Genomic DNA, 27,997 nt, shown 5'->3' on the forward strand with positions numbered 1-27,997 from the left:
GGAAATGGGGGGAGAGACGGGGAGTGACATGCGGCAAAGGTCGTCCGGATCGGGAATCGAACCGGCGACGCTGTCTGGCATCAATGCCTATGTGGCAATAGATGTGGTATGCACCTGCACCAGTAGCGCCAGCGGGCGCCCTGCCACCCGGTTTCAATGCAAATTTCAAACATGGCCGCCAGGTGAATTATGGTCAATTGGACACGTAAGTAAGCCTTGTCGAGCCCTGAGGCCCATAGGGCAGGAGCCTATCTCCTGTTTCCTTAGCGTGAGGAAGCTTGACGTACAAGTGCACCCCCTGGACATGACACTAGTATGTTGTAGGGATGCCGAGTGCCAAGCAGGGAGGCATTGGATCCCACTTTTAGAATATTTGGCATGACCCTGCCAGGGAACAAACCCCGACCTCCCATATCTGGGCGGATACTGTCGTGGCAGTTTGACTGTCCTGTCTGTTCTGTTTCTATGTCTATTAGGTTGGAGCTGCATTCCACTTGTGGGGAGGTGTGTTCTGCGCAGGACACACACACACACACACACACACACACACACACACACACACACACACACACACACACACCTCCTGTGCAAAGGACAGTGGTGGTGGTGGGGAGGAGAGAGGGAGAGAGAGGTATGTCTGGCACGGTTGCTGTCACACTAGGCTAGAGGTCTTCAACAGGGGGTCCTCAGAGTTACTACAGGGGGTCCTCCAAATCGTTGTGATATAAACTATCGTCCATATTCTGAGAACCTTAGCCAAAAATAGCAGATATACAAGCTCACAACGCCTGTGAGCTTGTAGATCTGCTAATTTCAGCAAAGGGGTTTGGTGTAGAGGGGGAAAAGAGCAGACTAAGTACAGAGTGAAAGGTCAAGTTTGTTAAGTATTGACGGTTCAAGTGGTTAAATCTGAAAACACTAATTGACATGAATCCAAAATACACTGATTATGCTGTCAAACGATGGAACTATATGGAATCTTCGAAAAGGTTGTGGGGGTCCCTGTTTCATCGCTTTCTCAACTAAGGGGTCCTTGGCCTGAAAACGTTGAAGACCCCTGCACTAGGCTAAAAGAGAGGATGAGAGTGTGGAGGAGAGAGAGAGAGAGAGAGAGAGAGAGAGAGAGAGAGAGAGAGAGAGAGAGAGAGGATGAGAGCAGAGGGGGTGGAGTTGCTCCATGGGTGGCTATAAATCCACAAGAGCGGAGGTCCTCTTCAATCTGCTTTAGAGCAGTTTCACCAAACCTGGACCTTACCTCACCTTATGCACCTTATGCCTGACTCACACTACAAACAGGTAGGAATATTACCTTATGAATCTTGAGTCACACTACAAACAGGTAGGCATATATTAATATTAATATTAACTTATGCACTTTATGACCAGAGGTCATTGCAATGCTGGCTTGCGGTGGACATTTTGGTAAAAATTCAATTTTGCCACGGACATAAGTGGACAAAAATATGACGAAAATCACATATAAAGAGCTAGCCATAACAGGTCTGTAACTCTGAGAGTGTACAAAAAAGGAACCTAATGGACCCGTACCCTCAGAGATAAGGGGGTCCTTGAAAATTAAACATTAGAGAACCACTGTACTAATGGACTCCTAATGTGCCAGAGTGAAGTAGTAAATAAGTCATGCATATTCAAGAAAACCTGGAGGCTTGAATTTCTGTATTTGGGTCTTATGATCATAATAAGAACATCATAATGGTGTTTAAAAAAAAGAAAATCTAACATTTTGGCAAAGAATAATAGCGGATATGACGCGTTGAGAGCTTGTAGATCAGCAATTTTGGGGGGCTTTATAGGCTTATGGTTGAAAATGGCAAATAGCCCTCCCTCTACCCATAGGTGATGGGGTTGGCGAAAGGACCTTTATGTGTGGAGTTTGCATGTTCTCCCCGTATCTCCTAGGGTAGGTACCTTCACAAAATACATGCAGTAATCCTGGTCTCTATACTCTGCCTCCCTCTAAAATCTTTGCCACTGACACATATGTCCTTGTACGGACATATTGATGACCCCTGTTTATGACTGAATCACACAGCAGGTTGGCATATTACCTTATGCACCTTATCATTGAGTCACACTACAAACGGCAATATTCACTGATGCACCTCATGAAAGAGTCACACCACAAACGGGTATAAAATTGACTTATGCACTTCATGCCACACACGCAGGTCTAGGAACAAACTTTATCATGCAACATTGATATGCATACATACATAAATAAATTGTGCAGGATGCGGAGCGGAACTAGCGATATGGCATGTGTACCAGCCTACAGTAGGATGCATTAATAATATGTAATGTAGAAGTGAAGGTAGAACGATTTGCATCACTAATATGAAGCAACATGTTTTCATGCTCAGTTACATAACACCCATCTATTAATATCGCAGTCAGGAGGTTAGTGTGTGTGTGTGACTCCTTCTTTTACGACATCCTCCATGCTTCTGTGCCAACATCCAGTGATAAATCTAGGATCGACTGGGAGAAGGATTTGAACATTCCAATTCCAGAGGATGTATGGGAGTCAATCCTGAGCAATATACACTCCAGCTCCATAAACGCTAGACACACTTTGGTTCAATTCAAAGTAGTCCACAGACTACACTACTCAAAGTCAAGGTTACACGCCATATACCCTAATACCTCTCCCTTGTGTGATAAATGTAAACTTGAGACAGGCACACTTGCCCATCAGTTCTGGTTCTGCCCAAAACTGAATTCCTACTGGTCCCTCATTTTTGATTACCTATCAAAAGCCCTTAAAAAAACCATTGACCCTGATCCACTATTGGCTATGTTTGGACATGTTACCTTCAATCCTTCTATTAAATCATCCGAAGGCCGAGCGATCTCCCTTTGCACATTGTTGGCTAAACGTCTAATTTTACAACAATGGAAATCTGAATCTAGCCCTTCATTCAAGCAATGGCTCAGAGACCTGGGCAACGTGCTCCATATGGAGAGAATTCGGTACTCAATTATTAAGAAGGACGATCTCTTTATGAAAATATGGCAGCCTCTGCTGGATAGGTGGTCAGTCTCCTGTGACAGAGCCCGTGACCGGGGTGTCCCCTCAAATGCCTGAGAACAGTCTGGGTTTTATTTCCCTGAATCCCGCTTATATTATTAGCTAAGGTTTTCTTTCCTGGATGCTGTCAACAACTACTTTTACTTTTATTGTTCTCTCTTTGGCTGATTTTTTTGTCTTTTTGTTTTGGTCTGTCTTTGTCTTTTTGTCTGTTTTTTCTTGTGTTTCCTATGTAAAAGGGGAAACTGACTTTTTGACCTGTGTTGTACTTTGCTACTTACCCCCAATAAAAACTATATTAAAATAAATAATATAGTGTGTGTGTGTGAGAGAATGTAGTGTAAAACTCCTCAGTGTTAATTTAACTTTAAGAGTATACATCTGGCTTATCTATAGTATTGGAAAAATACGGTATATGTCAGTGAGTGTCTTTGTGCCCTGACTTTTTGCAACATTTAACAAACTTTAACAAAAATGCTTCTATGGTTGCTTCCTTGCTATTCGATGTGGCGGGAGTGGAGGGCTTTGAGGACTGTAGAACTGTTCCGATTAGAGCTCTGAGGTGTTTTCGCTGGGTGCATAACATAAGTAGGCTGCCCTACTAAGTTGGCTATTGGAGGTGACATAGGATGGGAAAGCTGCCCAACAAGGCCGAGAGTTGAAATGATTAAACTCGACTGCCAGAAGAGAGAGGCTTACTAAAAGTATTCACTGTATTCCTGGCCAAGCCCAGGAAGTAGGTAGGAAGGTAAAGGAGTACAAGTTCAAGTTCAAGTTCATGTATTTGTTTGTCACTGAGGGGCGATTTGGTATACAGCAAAACATAAGCGCAGACATGTATCACTAAGACATAAAAAACACAGAACAATAAAATCAGGATAGCAGTTCAAGGTATCAGTGAGTGCAGGTAACCCAAGCAGGGCCTATAGCTAAAGTAAAATAGCTTCTTGTCCTTTATGTTCAGGTTTCCATACCAACAAATGATGGAGAAGCAGATTACAGACTCAATAAAAGCACAATAGAACAATTTCATTAAAGATTTGTAAACCTGAAATTTGGCAAGGCTCATTAGACAAAAGAGGCGTTACACAACATTTCACAGTTCACAGGAGGGGTGAGGAGCTCCATATCAAAGGGATTTCCTTTATACCGGTGTTGTCATGTCTGCTTATAATAAGCGACGTTGGTCTTGTTTCTAATCTTGATTCTGAAGTGTAGTTGCTTATTTTGGCTTGCTACCTACTGTTTATTAAACCAGTGGTTCCCACTTTTATTTTTTATTTTTTCCATATCAAGGACCCCCAGATCAATTTGTATTTGTCCGCAGACACCCATCTGAACATATCTTGTGCCAGGAACCTCCAGACAAGATTTGTGTTGTTAAAATATATAAAAAATAAAAAAAAAGCTTTTTAAAATAGCAGATCTACAAGCTCACAAAATGTTGCAATGGCAAGCAGTTAGCTTGTTGATCTGCTATATTCAACTAGCTAATGTAAAGTGGTAAAACTTAGTTGCTTGTTTTCATAAACTTGGCCCAAAATCTGGCAACGCATTGATTGAAAGCATTACACCTGCAGCTACTAGGGAGGAAGTGAACTAGGGAGGAAGTGAAGAAGAGATATGAATGAAGCAGCAGAAAGGGGCATAATAGAGGTTTTTCACGTTTTCTCATTCCCTGATCTAAATATACATTTTACAAATAACTTAACAGTGCACAGCAGCCGATATGGCAAGACACTGGGCCCCTTCCTTCACAGGTGTTACTGCACTGCAATGATACTGATTGGGGCTCTGTTCCATTTGGTGTAGCATGGTGGTTCTCAAACTTTTGTCTGGGACTTTTGTCTTAATTCTGTAGGAAATCTGCAGCAGTTCCTCATCTGTTGTACAGCGTCGCCCCTCCACTCCACGCACAGTAAGGACCCTTCATTTAGAAACCAAAGAGTTAACACATTTCTGTCTTTTAGGCTAGTTGCCTTTCTTTACCTGTAGGCCTACAGGTCTAGACAAAACAAGCCTGGAGAGAGAGATCCTACAACAGTGTTTCTCAAACTCTTTTCATGTCAATGACCCCAACATGTATAGGCAATGTAGCTATTTGGCTGCGGACTAGCCGCAAATTGCAACTCTAGATTTGTTTCAATATGTTGAATCTAAGTTGCAACACCAACCATTGACAGCCCTTGCATCCAAACAAAAGTGCTATCTGATTGTATTAAACGATGCTAAACTCACCAACATTGCTGCTTTACTAAGCTTGAATTATCCTCTTTCTATCTGCAAATTGTTTGTTTGATAAAAATCCACTTTAGACATGTTATGAGCTACTTTCTGTCAAGAAAGTCTGCGCAGGTGATTATTTTTAAAGTGTTGAACATTGGAAGCGCTTGTTTTCAATAAAGCAACGTCCTGCTGCCTCCTGCATTGTGACATTTAGAAACAGGTGGTACACAGGACCGTTGAATGATTTCCCACGAGCGCTTCCAAACTCCAACACTTAGAAGAAAGAATCACCTGCACGGAATTCATAATAAATAAACAGATAGAAAGTAGCTCATAACAGGTCTATGGTGGATTTTCTTTTACCAAAGAAACACTTTGCAGATAGAGGATAATTCAAGCTTTCTGCACAGCTACAATGTTGACGAGTTTAACATTGTTTCATACAATCAAATAGCATTTTTCTGTTTGGATGCATGGGCTGTTAATGGTTGGTTGGCAGTTGGCTGGCCGTAATCTCAAAAATCTAAAGTTGTAATTTGCTGCTAGCTGCAGACCTACGCATCTGAAAATCTTAATATATGTTGTGCCAGGGGACCTCATATTAGATTTGTTTAAATCTTTTTGTAAATAGCTGATGTATAGGGTTAAAGTGGTTAAACTTGTTTGGGAACCCCGCAGAGGTCTAGGCAAAACAACCTGGAGATCCTACAAAAGTGTTTTTCAAACTTTTTTTCACTTCAGTGACCCCAACATGTAGGCCAAATGGTTCCATTTGTACACTCTCAGGGTTAAATAAGCATTGCTTTTACAATATAAAATTGGGTTCTCAGAGATATATGAGGGTCCCTGTCATATCTTTTCAAATGGGAGTCAGTGTCAATTTGGGGGTCCTCAGCATGAAAGATTCTGATAAGAACTGGGCTAATCGTTATCTTTTCCCTCCCATGACAGGAACTGCAGCCACTGATGGCCAACCCTACTCTAGCTCTGTCCTCTGACAACAAGAAGCCTAATGGAGAGCAGCCCGACGCAGGACAGCAGCAGGTACGTGCACACAGACATCAAAGGGGGCTTGAGCCCCTGCCCTTTTATCTGTCTGTAAAAAGTGCCCTCTCCAGACCATGAATAGAGTTTTTACTATGGCGAAAGAAATGCAAATGCCCTCTTTCCATGCCATACCCAAAGGCAGCATTCAAGAGAATTGACTTGTCCAAACTCTCCTGAACTTGAATGCAGCATCTTATGTTGAAAGAATTGCCCTCTCTGTGGAGAAATCCATGCAATACGGCACACCTCCAGTATTGACTTGATTATGCTTAGTTCAGTGTGGTATCAAGCACTGAAAATGGCCGACATCCAAGCTCACAAGGTCTGCTATTTTCGATATATTCACCAAAAGGCCCTTTTAGAAATGCCAGCCCCTGCCTCTCTAATATTCTCTGCATATCCCTGGCCAGCAGCAGCAGCAGCAGCAGCAGGTGTCTGGGCCCAGCAGGCTGCAGAGGGACAGGGCTCGCTTCCTCAAGGGAGTCTCCTACTTCGCTGGAGACATGCCGGTGTTCGCCAAATGGATGGAAAGTAAGGAGATTTGGATCAAGGATTAGAATTTAGTCAAGGACGAAGGGCGAAACACTGCATGGTGTCGGAAAACCAATGCATGGACACAACAATACTAACCCTACTCCCTATGTACAGGTTTATCTCCGAAAATGTAATATCGTGGAAAAGTTAATTATTTTCTGTAATTCTGTAAAAAAAATCTACTTACTACTTAATATATTCTAGATACATTGTGCATGAAATATTAAAACAAGTGCAGTCAAACCCAGATCTGTTTAAGTATAGAGGGTCTATAAGTGGTTAAACTGAAGTGATAGCCTACCCCTGGACTTGAATCAGGCACCCGCTTTGACAAACCCTTGACTAGAGGTCCTGCCTGGTAGGATAGCCTGAACTTTGGCCTGTACATTTTAGTTTTTTGCTTGAATCCCAGAAACCAACTGTAGCCGGAGCCTGAAACTACTTACACACTTACATAACTAGGCTACTAATAACTTTCTACAGTTGCACAATACATACCTGCCTTTAGCGTTTGTATCGCCTGCTTGCATACTGTTGGTATGTTTTGAATGTCAGTCAACCCTAAGAATCTTGTGAAAATATGTTCTAGTCGTGTTGTGCAGATTGTTTAACTGTCTCTCTAAGGGCGGGAAGAGCATGCCTATTTACAGTTTAAGCTTTTAGCAGACGCTCTTAAAGGTTCACCTGGAAAAAAGAGAGAGAAATCGAGTACTCACCCGATGGAGACTTGAATTCATGGATTTTTTAAAAATGTGTTCTTTTGTCTCATTCCTAAGCCAATAATTTGACCAGCAGTGGTTCCCTATGGAGACACAAAGAGCCTGCTTTGTTCCGTATGGAGACACAAAGAGTCTCCTCAAATGATTTGCTTAGGAAAGCAAAAAGAAAACTAAAAATATCCATGAAGTCAAGTCTCCATGGGGTGAGTAATGGATAAAAAGTCATTTTGGGGTTGAACTAGCCCTTTAATCCAGAGTGATTTACACAAGGTAATATGTTGAATGCGTAGAAATGGTAATCTAGGATCATCTGCCATTCTCGGAGTTATCGTATATCTTTTTCCACAGAATCAAAGGTTTTATGGTCATGATTCTCATGATCATGAAACCTTTGATTCTGTGGGGAAAAAAACCATTTGAAAATAGGATCCTGGATGGCTTCATTCTATGCTTACAGTAATTGATTGATTGATAGATATGTATTTTTGTAAAATGAATGGCTGATTTTCTTTAAAAGAAAAGTGGCACCAGTAAACCACACCTATTGCACTGGTTCCCAAACACTGGGTCGGGACCCATTTATGGGTCGCGCACACATTTTTATGGGTCCCTTTATTTTTTTGTTTCATACCCTTTGTTTTTAATTAGTATTATTTCAAAACATTTTCAAAAAACATTCCCAAAAGAAAAGATAACATTGTAATGAATTAAAAACAAAAATCACATATTTTTGCAACAATTTCATGAAGAAATCAAAGAAAAATCAGAAATTCCATAAAATGGAAAACAAAATGTTTTAAGAAGTGGTGAAAATAGCTTTTGGGTCTGCCATTATCACTAGTTTGGGTCCCAAACTAATTTCTCTTTTGGGTCATGAGCTAAATAAGTTTGTGAACCACTGCCCTGTTGTGAACGTGTGGAACTGGTCTCCTGCTCCAGAACAGTGCATCCTGCTGCAGATCCTGGACTGGGTGCTGCGCGGCGCGGCCCAGGTGATGTTCGTCAACAATCCCCTCAGTGGCCTGGTGATCTTCGCCGGCCTCATCCTGCAGAACTACTGGTGGGCGCTCAACGGCTTCGTGGGCACGCTGTTCGCCACGCTGGGCGCCATGCTGCTGTGTCAGAGCAGGTACAGTGCACACCAGCAACACTTCATGCAAGGAACATGTAATTTGGGGAAATGAAAAACACAAAAAGCAACCAAGACGGGTGTGTTCAATGAATCTAATACTGTAAATGGAGTTTGAAGTTACAATGGGTTTGTATAGGAAGGGGTCTGTTTGATCAAATTAATATCTAAATAATGAATCCAGAAACTTAAAACCTGTCTGGGATGATGACAAAAGCCCAAGCAGACATTAAAATGACCCCAAACATGTTTGAAAGTGAAATATCCCTTTTAATGTAAAAAACTAAAATAATTATAACTCTATAGGAGTCCCGAACCCCCTGTTGAAGACCCTTGTATTATTATATATATATATATTTTTTTATAATCAATTTAAATCTATTAACTCGCACAACATAAATCTCCTGCCTCAGGGGGGCGATAGCGGCTGGTCTGTATGGATACAACGGCATCCTGGTGGGCTTGCTGATGGCCGTCTTCTCCAATGCCGGAAACTGGTACTGGTGGCTGCTACTGCCCAACGCCTTCATGTCCTTGATGTGGTGAGTGAGTGAGTTACTGCATGTGCGTGTGTGTGCGTGCCATTTTCTTCCAGGTATACTGTAACCTCGCGTAGCCAGGCTTACCCATCTGCGAAGAGAAAAGCCTGGGTGTGATATGAGGCAGAGAGTGTTCTAGGAGGTGGGGCTGAATTTTCCTTGAAGTTGTCTTTTTTTCACAGTGCGGTGCTCCTGCTAACATATTCCCCGCTGGAAAAAAATCTGTTCTACGTGTCCCGCTCCGGCTGTGCTCGCAATAAACATTATCCAAACAAAAACATGGATTCGGACAACGTTAGACCTATAAGAGCGAGTTAAGAGCTACAATCTATTTTTGTTTGTTTCGCTGGGGATGTTAACAGACCCGCACCGCATGACGTAACTTCCAACAACGCAGTACTTCCGTCACAACTTCCGGAATAACACACAGTGCAGGTCGTGCACGCGATAATGGAATCCGTAGGAGACAGGGTTGAATAAATTAGAAGGTGCGGCTTGTGATTGGCTGGAGCGGAGGTCGAGAGCACTCGGCTGTGGTCACTTGGACCGGCGGGTGAATGTTAACCTCTATGCCTAATAGGGCATTCACCAAATATTTGAATATTCGAATATCAAAGTCACTATTCGACGTTGTTCACCGAAGTCAAATATTAGCTTATTTTTTTTTTTTTTTATTGTTTTCTCTTAAAATATAATATAAAGCTTGGCTATAGGAAGTCATAAGAATGAGTTGTCAATGCCCCTGGTGGATGAATTTGTTAATGCTCTATACCAGGGCTTCTCAAACCTTTTTAGGCCGTGACCCCCAAAATAAACATATGAGCTGGGGACTGACAAGCACTTGGAATTGTAGGTATTACATTTAATGTGACTCGGTTCCACAGATAAATATTGTGAAACGCGAGGCGTTGTGAGCATGTAGATCGGCTATTTTCACAATGTTTGCCTCTTGCTTACTTAATATTTGACAGTTTGGCCAGTCCTGTCGAATATTCGACTATTCGAATACTTTGAGATCGAATAATTCGAATACTAAAAATCACTATTCGTGAATGCCCCAATGCCTAAACCTAACCCAAACCCTAACCTCAGTAACCCTGATGCTGGTAGCTAACCTGCCAACGCTGGTGAACCAAAAACAAGTGTCTCCTATGGATTCCATAATAGCGCTGTGCACAGGGTGGGTATGCTGTAGCTCAGTAGCCTGGCATTAGCCCGACAGATGACACGGATTCACTCAGTGAGTGAATTCACTCTCCCTCAGGAAAGATGGAGAGAAACACAGGGGGAGACTTGCAGCAAAGGTCGTCAGGAATGGGATTCAAACCTGCAGTCATTAGAGCCTATGTGGTATGTGGGCCCTCTGATCTGGCCCAGATCTGCTATTTTCAAAAGATTTTTTTATAAAAACTTGAAATGGGACATTCTGCATAATGATTACTTTTACTTTGGTACTTTAAGTACTATTTTGTGCCAAACTTTTAAGTACATTTTGAATTCCAGACTTTTACTTTTAACATTTCTTTATTGTAGTATTGATACTTTTTACTTAAGTAAAACGATGTGAGTATTTTCCGCCAATGGGTATAGTTTATAAAGGGGTCCAGATTACAACCGCCAAGCCTGAACCTCTATCAATCATCTGACACTGGAACAGTATGCTCAGTATGTTCCAGTTTTAAAGGCGCTGTGTCACTATCACGACAGCCCATCTCTTACTGTGATGTGACATGATGCAACACACACGGCCTAGTATTGACACGCTTCATTACAGTACAGCAGGGGTGTCCAAACTTTTTTTAAAGGGGGCCACATTATAAAATATTAAAACACCCAAGGGCCGACTTTCCCGGCAAAATGTACTTTCGGTTGGACCATAACAAAGTCACATACATGTGCATCGCAATTAAAATATTGTATTTAACTATCACCATCAATATTTTATATCAGTGGTCTTTTGTCGGGTGTGTGCTCTGAACAACACACAAATAACTCACATTACCAAATGTATAACCAGTCGTGCAAGGTAAAAAATACAATGCATGGCCTTTCTTTGACCCCTTCAGAATGAGACAACTGGAAACAATCCTGACAGATTATACTCTGGGAAAATATTCTTGTTAGACGGTGCTGGCGGGCCGTTTATAGCACAATTTAGGAATGAAGCCGGGGACCGCATAACATTTGTCCTCGGGCCGCATTTGGCCCCCGGGCCGCACTTTGGACACCCCTGCAGTACAGTGTAACTCCTCCTACTACACTTGTGACCTGGCTTACACTCCCTAGTGAGGCAAGACGGGCGGAAAGTTGATAAGTTCATAGTTGCACTTTAGCGTCTCACATAACAATGTGTACAGCAGGGCTACTCAACTTAATATGGCTTAGGAGCCACTCGGCAAAATACCAAAAACCCAAGGGCCGCGAGCTAAAAATGACGGTCCTATTTTGGACGTTTAGACAATGATTTTGTAACACTAGTCACACTAGTCTAAAAATGTCCATCTATATGATGATTAATGATTAATGATGAAATGATGAAGTTTTTTCTTTTGGAACAAACACAATAGCAAAAGTCTACAAACAAATATAATGTTTTATATATGTACAATAAGTGTAATTTTTAGATACATACAAGCAACCATATTACTAATATGATTAATAATTCTTCCCCATTGCTCATAGCCCAAGGCACTGCACACGCTTGTCTCACACAGATACGATGCGTGCATGCAAGTGTTTGTAAACTGTTACCTGTTGCCAGGGCCGGATTAACCATAGGCCTCGTCGGGCATGTGCCCTGGGGCACACATGCCAATGGGGCACAAAAATATTTTGGATTTTTATTTTATTTATTTATTTTTTTAAAGCTGAGGGTTAAATAACTCGAAATGGATCAGGGGAGCATCAGGTACATGTTTTATTTATTAAGCTTGCATAATGTATGTGCCACTGGCTTAGCTGTATGTGGAGCCCTATAGCCTACATTAGCAGGAGGAGGAGGAGGCTTCACAGAAATAAATCTTAATCAAACCCACCAAAGTTTACATTTACCAGTTGGAAAGGCTTAGATAAGAACTCGAGGTTGTGATGAGATCATTTGAGAAATGGTTCATATATTTATTATGGTGATATGGTCTGCTGCTTAGCTCTTTGACCTCACTGAGGCCCCATATAAAAACGCCAAAGTTGTCATGGTCATGTTGGCAAGGGTTAGACAGCAACTCGACCTTGGAATTAGAGCATTTGATCCATTTTTGATGAATCTGTGATATCATTTCTCAGTTAGCCTGGATTAGCTTGTGGGCTAAAAAAAAAACGTCTATTTAAAATGTGGCAGGATGGGGTTGTTTTGGTTGCTGGGGGAACACTTAGAAGATGAAAATGGCTTGGTTTGGGTCCAGGGTCTTGTGGCATATTTAAAGCATATTGTTCAAACATGTGGGGAACACTTAGAAGATGAAAATGGCTTGGTTTGGGTCCAGGATCTTGTGGCATATTTAAAGCATATTGTTCAAACATGTGTCCATTTTAAGGGTGGAAAAAGTCATTCTTCATCATGTGGTGAAAGAAAAATACTCTACAGGCTGTGGTAGGCCTACATATTTATAGTATTTTTTATATATGTGTGTAGGCCTCCGTAAAGAAAAGTAGCCTAGTTCTCAATCATTCCCACACTGAGTCTGTGCATTCACATGATTCAGCCATTCATTCACTGACATGACCTGTCACCTGCATGTGCCCCTCCCCTCCCAAATGGGTGCTCCCACGCTTCCTGTATCCTGACCTGTGCCCACAATGCCCAGCTATTTTGGCAGCATTTCAGTGTAAACAACAATTCAACATGGGAAGGAGAAAACAGTTAAGCGGTTGTGCAAAAAGACAAAAAACAGCAGAAAAAAGCGCGGCATAAAGCAAGATGCGATTCCACCAGCGCAGCAGCCACCAGCGCCGCAGCCGTGAATGAGGCGGCCTTGGCCCGCGAGACCGTGGCCGACCCGGCGTGGGGGGCACTTGAACTTGGTCGCCCTGGGGCACCACACAGGGTTAATCTGGCCCTGCCTGTTGCATGTCTACAGTATATACCCATGTCCCAATGTGCAGGGTCAACTTGTGCTCATTGTGTACAAGAAAACATGCAGTACAAATGTACTTGACCTACATACTGTAAATATTGACCTACTTACTGTAAATATCTTTTCTAAATAAGCTGTCATAACGGATGTTTGACTGACGTTTACGTGTCTGATGCATGCCTGGTGTTTTACTGCAGGCGATGCCGGACTATTAGTGAGTAGTACGGGTGCACATCGTACACCTCAGGCCACCACAGTGGCCTGTTCGCCCCCTTAGAATGAATGGGGTCCTTGAAATTAAAAGGTTTGAGAAACACTGTGCTACACTAAATGGAACAGAGCCTTCATTAGGCCTATCCTTGATAACACCTGTTAAAAATGGCATTCATAAACTTGCTGTCCTAAAGGGCTGACGTCATCGCAATTATAATAATACGGTGTGCGTGTGTGTCAGTCCTATAGTGTCCAGTGCGCTGGCTTCCATCAACAGTCGCTGGGACCTGCCTGTGTTCACGCTGCCCTTCAACATCCTGGTGTGCGTGCACATGGTGGCCACGGGACACTTCAACCACCACTTCCCTCAGGTCCTCATCCAGCCGCGCTCCGAGCTGCCCAACATCACCTGGTCTGAGATCGACCTACCCAAGGTTAGAGCGAGAGTGACTGCTGCTACTCTATGCTTGGTGCCATTCTGAACTCTGTGTGTGTGTATGCGTGCGTGCGCGCTCGCATTCTCTAACTGCAAAAATAGCTGATCTACAAGCTGAGATGCATTGGTGGAAAAAGTACTTGCATGTTTTACCTAAGTAAAAAGTATCAATACTGCACTGTGGAAAAACTCTGCAGTGCTAGTAAACTAGCACTATTCCAGAATTCAAAATTATTAAAAGTACAAACATATTGGCCTCAAAATGTACTTGAAGTACCAAAAGTAAAAGTACTCAATGTCCCATTTCAACAAATGTATACAAATCTTTTGAAAATGGCAGATCTACAAGCTCACAATGTGTTGCATCGAAGAGCATTGTGAGCTTGTAGATTAGCTATTTTCAAATGGCCGAAATTTATATACTGTAGGGCTGAAGTGGTTAATGTGTTTTTGTAATGATAATCAAAATCTACAAAGTAACTAAAGCTTTCACATAAATGTAGTGGAGTAAAAGTTCAACGTTTGGATCCGAGATGTAGTGGAGTAATACCTCAACTTAACTTAAGAACAATACTTAAGTAAATGTACTTTACATGTACTTTAAATGTTCCTTTACACCACTGCTGAGATGCGTTGCGAGCTTATAGAATTTTCAAGGTTTAAGTAAAGGGTGAATGGTGTAATTATAGCACCTTCATATAAAGCGCTTTACAATGTTCATTACATTCACCCATTCACACTCAGATGGGGAGGAAACTAAGGCACCAACCTGCTCAACAGTAGCAATTAGGGGTTCAGCGTCTTGCTCGAGGACACTTCGACACCAACTCTGGGGGAGCCTGAGATCGAACTGGGAACCTTCCAGTACTAAGCTGCCGCTCTACCACCTCCGAGTCACTGTCGCCCCATAGTAGCTTGCCCAACACTGCATATGTGCATTTAGTTTAGATGGCTGGCCAGGTTGCATTCTCTACTTGCAAAGCGCATCTGATTGTGTCATCACATCTGCATCACTTCAAAGTCAGATCAGACACACTCGTCCCACAACATAAGAAGGGATCAGGGTTCAATGAATGGCTGTGAACATGTGACATGACATGCCAGGGTGGGTATGTCACACTAAAGTCCATGTGCTTTTGATGGTGGTATAGTGGTAGACGAAGAAGTTCAATCTGACCTGAAGTCAAGTTGCTTATTTACTGTACCATTTCCTTGACTAAAATTATGATGAACGATCGTAGACTACCTTTTTTCACTGACAAACTAAATAAAAACAAAATTAAAACTTAAGCTATGAGGATTAAAACTAGGGCTAAGTATATACAGTATATCAACACGTAACGAGTGGCAACAGTATATCAACAAGTAACGAGTGGTAGAACTAAAAGACAGGTCATTTTAGGTTTGGTTTGCTCGGGTGTTGCGCTCTAAAAATAGTAAATCTACAAGCTCACAACACCTGAGCATCAACCAAGAGTAAAAGTATCCAATCCATTACAACACCATCAAGTCCTGCCAAAATATTTTTAGTCGACTAAAATCTTATGATAATTAGTTGACTAAACATTTCAGATGACTAAAATGAAATGGAATTTTATACAAAATTTGCTGTAAAAATCAACACTATAATGTAGGCTACTTCACTATGCAAATATTGTTATTTGCAGCCATAGCGGAGTGTGTAGTGAGGTCACTGGTAATCGAAAGGTCACAGGTTCGCCTCTTCAGCCCACCCAGCAGTCCAAAGTGTCCCTGAACGTAATCGGCCAAAGTACCTCCAATGTTCTGTACTTAACTTCAATATTTAACTTTAATTGTATAATATCATATCAAGGTCCATTATTTATTCTGCATTTGAGGCTCGGACTCATTTGTTTTATCCCCTCAGAACCAAAATGTAGATTTCTTTAATTTTTTTTCGTTGGATAAGATTTTGTCCACAATTCCATGCTGTACTGATGTGGTACCATAGGAGAGAGAGCAGTCAAATGTTATTCAAAAAAACTATTATTCAACATTCTCGACTTCTTGTAAATGAAGTAATGCAGTTGTTTGTCAATAATTTAACTCTTAAGAGCATGGAATGAAACCAAATGGACCTATAAGGGCAGCAGTAGTTTTAACTAACCTCTCTGTGTGTGCTGTGTTTGCTGCAGCTCTTCATGTCCATTCCTGTGGGCGTGGGTCAGGTGTACGGCTGTGACAACCCCTGGACAGGAGGCATCTTCATCCTCTCTCTGTTCATCAGCTCCCCCATCACCTGTGTCCACGCTGTGCTGGGCTCAGCCGTGGGCATGGTCTCAGGTGAGCTATGGTACATGCTGTTTCCCAAACAGCGGGCGGGACTCATTTGCGGGTCGCAGACATGTTTTTTTTAATGGGTCGCGAGTAATTACCATCTAACTTGTCCATTCATTGCGTTCAAGGCTTGGCCCTGGCGGCTCCATTTGGGGACATCTACTTTGGCCTGTGGGGATACAACTGTGTGCTGGCCTGCATCGCTATCGGCGGGATGTTCTACGCTCTCACCTGGCAGGTGCACCTGCTAGCCATCACCTGTGGTGAGTACATGCTCCTGCTCGTAATGCAAATGAACAGTGGTGTAAAGTAACTAAGTACATTTATTTAAAGGTATGTCATTGATATACCTTAGAGGAGTTGTGTGGAAATACAAAAAAAAACTCATCTCAGATCTAAATTGTACTTTTACTCCACTACAATTATTTGAAAACTTTAGTTACTGATACTGTAAATGATTATATTATACATTGATCCACTTCAGCCCTCTTTTATCCCTTCTTTAGCCCTCTGTTATATCGCCACAACACGTTGTGAGCTTGTAGATCTGCTATTTTCAAACATTTTGTACATTCACTTTTGGTACTTTCAGTATATTTTGATGCCAATGTTTTTTTTACTTTTACTCATTTTGAATTACAGACTTTTATTATAAGAGTACTTTTTCCACCACTGCTACTGAAATACCATTCCTCGTGTGTGGGGAGGAATTAATTGGCATAACTGAGAAAAACAATAATTGGCTCTAAAACCAAACAAAAAAGCACCCTCCCTGTTTGTACACGCACAGACCAGAAATCTTGCATAGTCTACCTTTTAAAGCTGTACTGTATATATATATTTCGCTGCCTTTTTTAATATTTCGAATATCTGTCTTCTCTCTTAGCGTTTTTTTGTGCCTACCTGGGATCAGCCATCGCCAACATTATGACTGCAGTAAGTACAGCCTCCTATTCAAACTGCACACTGAGCCATAATGGGCTATTATACGTCCACCTAAAACCAGGTTATAACGGGTTTAAAAGTAAATGTTTAGACGGCTTAGGTTAGACGGGGTGTGGGTGGGTGTGTGTGTGTGTGTCAAACCCGGTTTGTGCCTCCACTGATCACCATACTTCACTGTCTGCCCCTCCTCCCACACGCCCCCAGATCCCCCGCGGTTCTGATTTTTTTTTACCACTGAGCTAATGGAGCCTGCCTGCTTGCTCAGGGGATCAATTTAATAGAATCAAAATTCTTGTCAGATCTAGCTGAGACACGACCTACTGTAAATGTCTCAATTGTGTGTGTGTTTATATTGTATATAACATGCTCTACCATACAGATTGGACAAAACTATTCAAATGTATTCATAAGCAAAAGTTTCATTGTGCCGCGTTAACATTTTAAATGAACATTTAACTTTAAATAAGCCAAAAATGTACACGGCCCCATCCTTTCTTTTCCTCCGTAGTCGGACTCTTGGAGACGCCACAGTGGCGAGGTGGAACAATTAGGTCTGCATGAATAAACTGCTCTTTCCCTCCAAAATAGATGGTCTTTGTGTTACAGGGTCTTTGATGGATGTGGGTGGCCAGAATTGAATCCAAGTCACACTAATATTAAGAGGAGGACCCTTTGCGTCTTGGGGGGCCCAATCAGTGGAATGTCCCCCTCTATCTACCTGTGGGTATCAGGTGTTATGAGCAGGGATCATTGCCATGCTGGCTTGTGGTTGTCAAGAGCAGAAAATATTACCAGAATTATAAATGGATTGTAACGAAGGTGCAAATCATATAAAACAAACAAGAAATACTGTTCCTACGAAACAGTGTGGGCTTGCATGCAACACCATGTATAGGCACAAAAGATCTACCCTTTGGCTTGTTGGCACCTCAATTGCAAGTACAGTATGGTTGCCAATGTGACTACTGTATATTCTGCAGTGTGCTAACTGTCATGTGAAGCTCCACCAATACTCCAGCTAACACCTCATTGGCTAAGGGCCCTGCCTTTGTACTGTCGTTGCGGAACTTGATAAATAAACTAGAAAATATTGTTCCTTCGAAACAATTGTGGGCTCGCTTCAAGCCAGAAAACAATGGCTATAAAAGTACAAAATGTCAAGATCGCAGGCAGTGCTCTCTTTGACATTACTGATGTCAAAGATTGGTCCATTTTGTTCCAAAAATGTGTTATGCAAAAGTTGACCCGCTGGTGGCGCTATAACAGGCCAATGTGAGAAGGGTGGTATCTGTTCCTTGACCAATTGGGAATGTTTTTGCAAGATTTCACGAACATCCCAGGCTGTGTTCATGATTTGAGGTGTTTTTGGCTTTGGCCACTTTATCGCTGCTTGCAGCTATATTTATTATTATTATTATATTTTTTTTTTGTGCACTTCATAGGCATGTTAGATAAAGGTCCTTAGATTGTGTGTAGAATGTTTCATGCAAATTGCAAAAATAAATCATAGAATAAAAACAGGTTTAAGCGTTTCACAAACTGCTTAAAATGATATAGCGCCCCCCTTTGGCAATTGGGGTAAGATTAGTTTTAGTGATATTTGGAATAACACTCTACATCTTTGCCTAATGCCATGAATATGTTACTTTGCATGTATGATTTAGAGGCAGAAGAATAATTTGCAAAAAACTGCAATATTCATTGAATTTATTAAAAAAGCAAGTTTCAATTTAAAAAAAATCCGATCTGACAGATCTTTAGATATTGGTCCAAAGTTCACGTAAAAAAAGTTTTGTGCACGTGACACGAAAATTCCAGAATAAAAGTGGGTTTGAGTGTTTTACAAACTGCTCAAAATGGCGGAAAATCTAAGGGCAGAGCTTACTTAACAAAGACACAGATGTCTTCCGCTCGAGTCAAAGCACACATGTAAGCAAGTTGCATGACTTCAAACGAAACGAGTCATGACTTATGCCCGTTTGAAGTTTGAATTTTCAAACGCTTCGTATAGCGCCCCCCTTTGGCCGATTGGAATAAGATTGGTTTCAGTGATATTTTGACTAACCCTCTACATCTTTGCCAAATGCCATGAACGTGTAACTTTGCATGTATGATTTAGAGGCCGAAGAATAATTAGCATAAAACCGCAATATACATTGAATTATTAAAAAATCATTATTTAACGTACAAACTTCTCACCACATAGCCTGTGTAGATATAGGTTCAAATTTCATGTGGAAAAAGTTTTGTGCGCGTAACGTGAAAATCCCAGGAGGAGATAGATTTTTACTGTTTTTCATATAATTCCAAATTGTGGGAGACCTAAAGGTCAGAGGTCAAAAGTCAGAGGGTAAAAGTTGTTCGGCATGAGGAGACGCATACGTGTATACAGGTTTCATGACTGTAACTCAAACACAGCATGAGCTATACCTGTTCAAAGTTCGCACTTTCGAAGGCTTCCTACAGCGCCACCATTTGGCCGATTGCTGTAAAAAATAATAGCACACTTCGCCACTGTAAGCTGAACACATTGATGTTTTTATTTTCATTTTCTCACTAAGTATGTAGGAGTAGAAAGGAACCGAAGTATTGAGGAGAAGTTGATATAGTATAGTATAGTATAGTATAGTATAGTATAGAAACTAGAAAATGTGCAATTTGGGAAATTGCGAGTGTGGTTGCCAGCCCCGGTGCCCCCTATGGGTCGAAATGGAAATGGTTTTGGGGATTTGTTGAGTATACCACCCCCGACTAGTGGTTAAAATGTGGTGTTGACTGGATGTTTCGTTCCGGATTTATGGCTATTTTTTGCGAAACGGGCCCCTCCCGCTAACTTTGGAACCCTGTTACGGAAGAACGGTATGGACTATCGAAATATCGTTTGAATATGTTTATCGCATAAGTCCATAGATCATGTGTACTGATTTTTGTGACATTTGGAGAAAATATGTAGGAAAAGGAGCAAAAAGTGTGTTTTGAAGAAAATTCAAAATGGCGGAAAATCTATCCTGACGCAAATGGGCGTGGCCTATATGTGGAGATGCGTCATGACCCAAGGAATCCAGGGAAAAAGGAATTTTAATTTTCCGACTTACGGTTCAAGAGTTACAGGCCAAAACGTAAAGTGGGCTGTTATAGCGCCACCATGAGGCCGAGTGATGTATTTATAATTTGATTAATTCTTGCAATAATTATGAATCTCCTCTCCAAGTTTTGAAACTGTAGCTCCTATTGTTTGCGAGAGAAAAATAATCTAATGTGAGTTTTTGCAATTCCCATTATAAGTCAATGGGGAAAATTAATTCACTAATAAATTAATATCAATTAAACTATACAACTTTTCTCTTAGAAAAGTAATAGCACACTATTCCCGATCAAGCCGGTCGATTTGACATATGGCGCGAGTGTGTGGCGCAAAAACTGTGGGAGGAGATTCGCGCCGAAAAAAAGGTTACACTAGAAGTCAAGAATAAACTAGAATTGACAGAGTCAATTTTGACAAGTGTGCCTGCAGTGCAGCTCGCTAAATGCGCGACCTCGTGCAGCGGTTCGGACCGTGAGACCATCCGCCGAGTCGTCTGCGTTTCGTTGTGAGAGGGTCGTTCCCCGTGAAAAACGCGTTTTGGCCCGAAAGGGTTACGTTTCGCGCGCTTGTGACGCCCCCTACGGGTCGAAGTGGAAATGCTTTACGGGATACGTAGAGTATGCCACCCCCGACCTTTGGGTGAAATTCGGTGTTGACCCGACCTTTTGTTTGTTATTTATGGCTATTGTTTGCGAAACGGGCCCCTCCCGCTAACTTTGGAATCGCGTTACGGACGAACGGTAAGGACTATCGAAATATCCCTTGAATAGGTTCATCGGGTGGGTTCATAGATCATGTGTACCGCTTTTTGTGACATTTGAAGAAAATATGTGGGAAAAGGAGCAAAAAGTGTGTTTTGGAGAAAATTCAAAATGGCGGAAAATCTAGCCCTACGCAAATGGGCGGGGCCTATATGGGGAGATGCGTCTTGACCCAAGGAATCCAGGGAAAAAAGAATTTTCATTTTCCGATCTACGGTTCAAGAGTTAGGGGGCAAAACGTAAAGTGGGCAGTTATAGCGCCACCATGAGGCCGAGTGATGTAATTATTTAACGATTTATTCTTAAAATTATTATGAATCTCCTCTCCGAGTTTTGAAACTGTATCCCATATGGTTTGCGAGAGAAAAATACTTGAATGTGAATTTTTGCATTCTCCCATTTTGGTGGTAGGCTTTACCCTGATCAATATCAAAAGTGTTTTTTGCCGATTACGTCGCCATTGTAAGGCGGATCGGAAAGAGAGTTGATAGCACACCATTCCCGGCCGAGCCGCACGTTTTGATGTATGTATTGCGGGGGTGGCGTAAATGGTGCGGGACTAGTAGCGTGCCGAAGTTTTTTTGAGCGATAACAATAAGTCTGCCAATGCATAGCATTGGCACACTTAATAAAGTGAAAGGGTTACGTTTCGCGCGCTTGTGACGCCCCCTACGGGTCGAAGTGGAAATGCTTTACGGGATACGTAGAGTATGCCACCCCCGACCTTTGGGTGAAATTCGGTGTTGACCCGACCTTTTGTTTGTTATTTATGGCTATTGTTTGCGAAACGGGCCCCTCCCGCTAACTTTGGAATCGCGTTACGGACGAACGGTAAGGACTATCGAAATATCCCTTGAATAGGTTCATCGGGTGGGTTCATAGATCATGTGTACCGCTTTTTGTGACATTTGAAGAAAATATGTGGGAAAAGGAGCAAAAAGTGTGTTTTGGAGAAAATTCAAAATGGCGGAAAATCTAGCCCTACGCAAATGGGCGGGGCCTATATGGGGAGATGCGTCTTGACCCAAGGAATCCAGGGAAAAAAGAATTTTCATTTTCCGATCTACGGTTCAAGAGTTAGGGGGCAAAACGTAAAGTGGGCAGTTATAGCGCCACCATGAGGCCGAGTGATGTAATTATTTAACGATTTATTCTTAAAATTATTATGAATCTCCTCTCCGAGTTTTGAAACTGTATCCCATATGGTTTGCGAGAGAAAAATACTTGAATGTGAATTTTTGCATTCTCCCATTTTGGTGGTAGGCTTTACCCTGATCAATATCAAAAGTGTTTTTTGCCGATTACGTCGCCATTGTAAGGCGGATCGGAAAGAGAGTTGATAGCACACCATTCCCGGCCGAGCCGCACGTTTTGATGTATGTATTGCGGGGGTGGCGTAAATGGTGCGGGACTAGTAGCGTGCCGAAGTTTTTTTGAGCGATAACAATAAGTCTGCCGGGACTAGTAGCGTGCCGAAGTTTTTTTGAGCGATAACAATAAGTCTGCCAATGCATAGCATTGGCACACTTAACTAGACTAGAATTGACAGGGTCAATTTTGACAAGTGTGCCTGCAGCTCGCTAAATGCGCGACCTTGTGCGGCGGTTTGGACTGTGAGACCGTACGCCGAGTCGTCTGCGTTTCGTCGTGAGAGGGTCGGTCCCCGTGAAAAACGCGTTCTGGCATGAAACGGTTACGTTTCGCGCGTTTGTGACGCCCCCTAGGGGTCGAAGTGGAAATGATTTTGGGGATCCGTTGAGTATGCCACCCCCGACCTGTGGTTGAAATTCAGTGTCGACTCGACCTATTGTTTGTGATTTATGGCTATCGTTTGCGAAACGTGCCCCTCCCGCTAACTTTGGAAGCGCGTTACGAACGAACGGTACGGACTATCGGCATATCCTTTGACTATGTTTATTGCGTGGCTTCATAGATCATGTGTACCGGTTTTTAAGACATTTGAAGAAAATATGTAGGAAAAGGAGCAAAAAGTGTGTTTTGGAGAAAATTCAAGATGGCGGAAAATCTACCCATACGCAAATGGGCGTGGCCTATATGGGGAGATGCGTCATGACCCAAGGAATCCAGGGAAAAAATAATTTTCATTTTCCGACCTACGGTTCAACAGTTACAGGCCAAAACGTAAACTGGGCTGTTATAGCGCCACCATGAGGCCAAATGACACTATTATTTTTTATTTAATCCTTGAAATCATTTTGAACCTCCTCTCCAAGTCTTGAAACTGTAGCCCCTATGGTTTGCGAGAGAAAAATATTGAATGCGATTCCCATTATAAGTCAATGGGGGAAATTAATTCACTAATAAATTAATATCAATTAAACTATAGAACCTTTCTCTTAGCAAGTTACTAGCACACCATTCCCGCGTAAGCCGGTCGATTTGACATATGGCGCGAGTGTGTGGTGCAAAAACTGTGGGAGGAGTAGCGTGCCAAACTTTGGGGAAAAGTATGGACAGAAAGAAAGACCTAAATAAATATGAGCGAGAACAATAAGTGTCCCATGCTATGCATAGGCACACTTAAAAATGTGCAATTTGGGAAATTGCGAGTGTGGTTGCCAGCCCCGCCCCGGCGCGAGCGGCGGGGATGCACCTCCGGGACCCAGAGGAAAACGACGGGGCCCGAGAGAGAGGACGTCGGGACGGATACCGTCGGGGCCGTGCGACGCGCGATTCGAAAAGGTGCCGGTCGGATCCTGCGTTCCTGATGTAAGGATATGGTTTCTTGTTTTTAAGAAATGGGCTCCTCCCACAGTTTTTAAGAAATGGGCTCCTCCCACAAATTTTGCAAGGCGATTTTACGTTGTCATGTCGCTCCCGAGATCATTTGTGTTTCGTTTTGAGAGGGTTGTTCCCCCTGAAAAACGCGTTTTGGCCTGAAACGGTTACGTTTTGTGCGTTTGTGGCGCCCCCTAAGGGTCGAAGTGGAAATGCTTTTGGGGATTTGTTGAATATCCCACCCGCAACTTGTGGTTAAAATTTGGTGTTGACTGGATGTTTCGTTTTTGATTTATGGCTATTTTTGGCAAAACGGGCCCCTCTCGCTAACTTCGGAAGCGTGTTCCGGACGAACGGTATGGACTATCGAAATATCGCTTGAATATGTTTATCGCGTGGGTTCAGAGATCTTGTGTACCGATTTTTGTGACATTTGGAGAAAATATGTGGGAAAAGGAGCAAAAAGTGTGTTTTGAAGAAAATTCAAAATGGCGGAAAATCTATCCTGACGCAAATGGGCGTGGCCTATATGGGGAGATGCGTCATGACCCAAGGAATCCAGGGAAAAAATAATTTTAATTTTCCGACCTACGGTTCAAGAGTTACAGGCCAAAACGTATAGTGGGCTGTTATAGCGCCACCATGTGGCCGACTGATGTAATTTTTTTTAAATTAATTCTTACAATTATTATGAATCTCCTCTCCAAGTTTTGAAACTGTAGACCCTATGGTTTGCGAGGGAAAAATAATTGAATGTGAGTTTTTTCGATTCCCATTATAAGTCAATGGGGAAAATTAATTCACTAATAAATTAATATCAATTAAACTATACAACTTTTCTCTTAGAAAAGTAATAGCACACTATTCCCGATCAAGCCGGTCGATTTGACATATGGCGCGAGTGAGTGGCGCAAAAACTGTGGGAGGAGATTCGCGCCGAAAAAAAGGTTACACTAGAGGTCAATAAAGTTTCCCTAGAACTATAGTGTGTTGCCCTGTTGGGCAACCACACTAACTAGAAAAGAAAATTTCCAAGACATTTTAAGTGTGCCTGCAGCTCGCTAAGTCTGTGCAACCTTGTGTAGCGGTTGGTGTTAGCATTAGCGTTACATTTTTTAACATTAGCATTAGCATAGTGGCGTTTTGGCGCATTTTTGGCCGTTATCACGGGTCGCACTTTAACGACAGTTTTTTGAGAAAAAATTGTTTTGTGAGAAAAAAAAATTTTTGAGAAAAAAATGTTTTGTGAGAAAAAAAAAAATTGAGAAAAAAAGTGTTTTGAGAAAAAAAAAATTTGAGAAAAAAAAATTGAGAAAAAAAAAATTTGAGAAAAAAGTTTTGAGAAAAAAAAATTGAGAAAAAAAAATTTGAGAAAAAAAAAATTGAGAAAAAAAAATTTGAGAAAAAAAAAATTGAGAAAAAAAATTGAGAAAAAAAAATTGAGAAAAAAAATTGAGAAAAAAAAATTTTTGAGAAAAAAAACTGTTGAGAAAAAAAAATTGAGAAAAAAAATTTTTTGAGAAAAAAAATTTGAGAAAAAAAAAAAAATTATGACACCAGCCGCGAGTCTGTACGACAAACGGTTCATGAGTTATAGAGGCACTTCCTGTTTGGCGAAGGACACTTCCTGTTACAGAGGGGGCGGGGCTTAATCAATTACAGCTCATCCCTATTGGCCGGAAAAAGACCAAAGTTGTGTGTGCATTTTAAAGTTTAAATCACGTTGCTAGGCAAAAGTATGGCAGAGTTATGTGGCGCCAAAGTTTCTGGGTTTTTTTCGGAGTCCCCCATTCTAAGTCAATGGGGTTTTTGGGCGTCGTTTTTTGCGAATTACATCGCAATCGTATCGCGGATCGGAAAGAAAAGTAATAGCACACCATTCCCGGCCGAGCCGCACATTTTGATGTGTATATTGCGGGGGTGGCGTAAATCGTGCGGCAGTTATTACGTGCCGAAATTTCCCCCATTCTAAGTGAATGGGGTTTTTTGGCGTCGTTTTTTGCGAATTACGTCGCAATGGTAACGCGGATCGGAAAGAAAAGTAATAGCACACCATTCCCGGCCGAGCCGCACGTTTTGATGTATATATTGCGGTGGTGGCGTAAATTGTGCGGCACTTATTACGTGCCGAAATTTGTGGGATCATTATTATCATTAAGTATGGCGGATTACAATAAGTGTTCTGCTATTGCATAGCAGGCACACTTAATAAAGTTTGCCTAGAACTATAGTGTGTTGCCCTGTTGGGCAACCACACTAATAATGACAATATCTAAAGTGTGCTCGCCTTATAGGCGAGCCCACAATAATGAAGATAACATAGTGTTCTCGCCTTTTGCCAGCCTGAAAGGCGAGCCCACAATGAACAAAATCTGCAGTGATCATCTGCTCATGTGTTGACAGCTGCTGGGCTGGCTTGTTTCAGATTCCAAACGTTTAGTAACCTGACGTATACGATATGATATTAATTCAAGTGTTGGTCTATTTATGAACTGCTGCTGTATGTAGTCTTACCGTGTGGTACATGAAAACTTGGTTGATTTGGATACTGTTTCTCCCTCTAACATTTTCCCTGTGTTTTTCGGAGAGTTTTTGAAGCTCTTGCTCCTGAAATCATGGATTATTTATGTGGAAAAAAGCTGTCATATAACAAGTCAATGGGTGAGAAGCAGAGCTTGCCAGACCTTGAGTGGGTGGGGCTTAGCAACGGGCTAATTATACATGCATATGAAGATGAGGCCCCAGAGGGTAACAAAGTTTGAAGGATGCGGCCATCTCTGCGGGTGGTCCCCGCCTCCACTGATCCTCTTGCTTAACTGTCCGCCCCTGGACCCCCCATGGTTCCTTCCTCCCTCTCCTCTCTCCTACATGCCTGCCCCCCCAAAACAAAGGTAGATTCTATTGAACCACTTAAAGCCCTATTAAAAAATATGCGCCTAATAGGGAGTGTTCTATTGTTGGTATCAGCCAACACTGAGTTGGTGGAGCCCAGGATCTTACCCATAACCTTGTGGTCCAAAGGCGAGAGCTCTACCGACTGAGCTACCCAGACATGACCTATGACCATGGCCAAAATAGGGACACTTGAAAAGTGTTAAAAAAAGACCCACTGGCTGCATAATGCCGATATCATAAAATATTGACCAATATATCGGCCAAAACGATATATATCAGTCTAGCTCTATCAACCTATGATGCATCACAAAACATGTCAATGATTGTTGTTTTTTTTTTTTTTTTTCCAGTTCGGACTCCCAGCATGCACTTGGCCGTTCTGCCTGTCCGCCCTCACCTTCCTCCAACTGACCACGGAGTGCAAGAAGATCTTCAAGCTGCCGTTGGCCAAGGTCTGCTACCCGGAGAAGAACCTGGCCTGGTACTGGAAGCACAAGAAGGAGCTGAAGCAGGAGAAGCGAGAGAAGGAGGAGCAGGAGGAGGAGGAGCAGGAGGAGGACGAGCTACAGCAGAAGGCGTCTCTGGAGGAGATGCTGAGCCTGAACGAACGGGCGCAGCTGAAGAACGAGGGGGAGCAGCTTAAGGTGGACATCGAGAGGATGCAGGATGAAAGGATAGGGAGGAGTGAAATGTCGTCCCCCGACGAAGGAGTGATGCTCAGCATGGATGTAGAATACGCGGCGATGAGTGAGGCGGGAGGAAACCTGCACTCGACGGTGAATGACGCCACGGACACGGACTGCACTGAAGTGATCGTCTCTGAAAATGTCTGATCATTGGTTATTATTAAGCACTTAAGACCTGAGGCCAATTCCATGAAATGGCTTAGAAAACCTGTTGTTCTCACATTTTCTTTTTCGTAAAATGTTCAAAAATAGCAGATGTACGAGCTCGTATCTGCTATTTTTGTATAGCCGACGTAAAAATGTAAAATGACAAGTATGCTTTCCCGGTAAGCACTTTATACACCCGACGTCGCCCTATCCTGGAGCATTGTTTGTTACAGGTGATACGGTTCCAATAAATTTCCATAGTTTTTTTTTAAGAATTTCAAAACAAAACTAAAAAGAAAAATCGAAATGATAAATTCAATATTTGTCATTTGTACAGTATTTTTCTTATTCAAAAATATCAATAACAGGAGCATTTTTTGCAATTGTTGTAGGATGAAGTAACAGGGATATGACGTATATGAAACACCTTTAGGGCTTAAGCATACCTCTTTCTCACACACTCTCTCTCTCCTCTC

The 27,997-nt window shown here is 42.1% G+C and overlaps 1 protein-coding gene and 1 long non-coding RNA gene across 2 annotated transcripts; both read left to right on the forward strand.

Annotated features, from left to right (window-relative positions):
* The first annotated feature begins 1,228 nt into the window (after positions 1-1,228).
* Positions 1,229-6,319, forward strand: LOC308295841. Its single transcript, XR_013962588.1, has 3 exons — positions 1,229-1,296; positions 4,911-4,967; positions 6,227-6,319. It is a non-coding gene; the product is annotated as an uncharacterized lncRNA (long non-coding RNA).
* Positions 6,320-6,735: 416 nt separating this feature from the next.
* slc14a2 (solute carrier family 14 member 2) lies at positions 6,736-27,997 on the forward strand. Its single transcript, XM_080739041.1, has 8 exons — positions 6,736-6,853; positions 8,515-8,704; positions 9,118-9,246; positions 13,771-13,963; positions 16,122-16,269; positions 16,392-16,526; positions 17,150-17,199; positions 27,039-27,997. Exons 1-8 carry the CDS (start codon positions 6,826-6,828, stop codon positions 27,519-27,521), a joined length of 1,356 nt encoding a protein of 451 aa, XP_080595167.1. The 5' UTR covers positions 6,736-6,825; the 3' UTR covers positions 27,522-27,997.

Source organism: Nannobrachium achirus (genome assembly GCF_963921795.1).
Source record: "Nannobrachium achirus genome assembly, chromosome: 12".
Taxonomy (NCBI): domain Eukaryota; kingdom Metazoa; phylum Chordata; class Actinopteri; order Myctophiformes; family Myctophidae; genus Nannobrachium; species Nannobrachium achirus.

What these genes read in the sequence shown, in the direction of transcription:
- slc14a2 (XM_080739041.1), top strand. Translation starts at nt 6,826, where the DNA reads ATGCCGGTGTTCGCCAAATGGATGGAAA. An exon ending in ATGCTGCTGTGTCAGAGCAG is followed by an intron (nt 8,705 to 9,117) that starts GTACAGTGCACA and finishes CTCCTGCCTCAG; the next exon opens with GGGGGCGATAGCGGCTGGTC. An exon ending in CTGAGATCGACCTACCCAAG is followed by an intron (nt 13,964 to 16,121) that starts GTTAGAGCGAGA and finishes TGTTTGCTGCAG; the next exon opens with CTCTTCATGTCCATTCCTGT.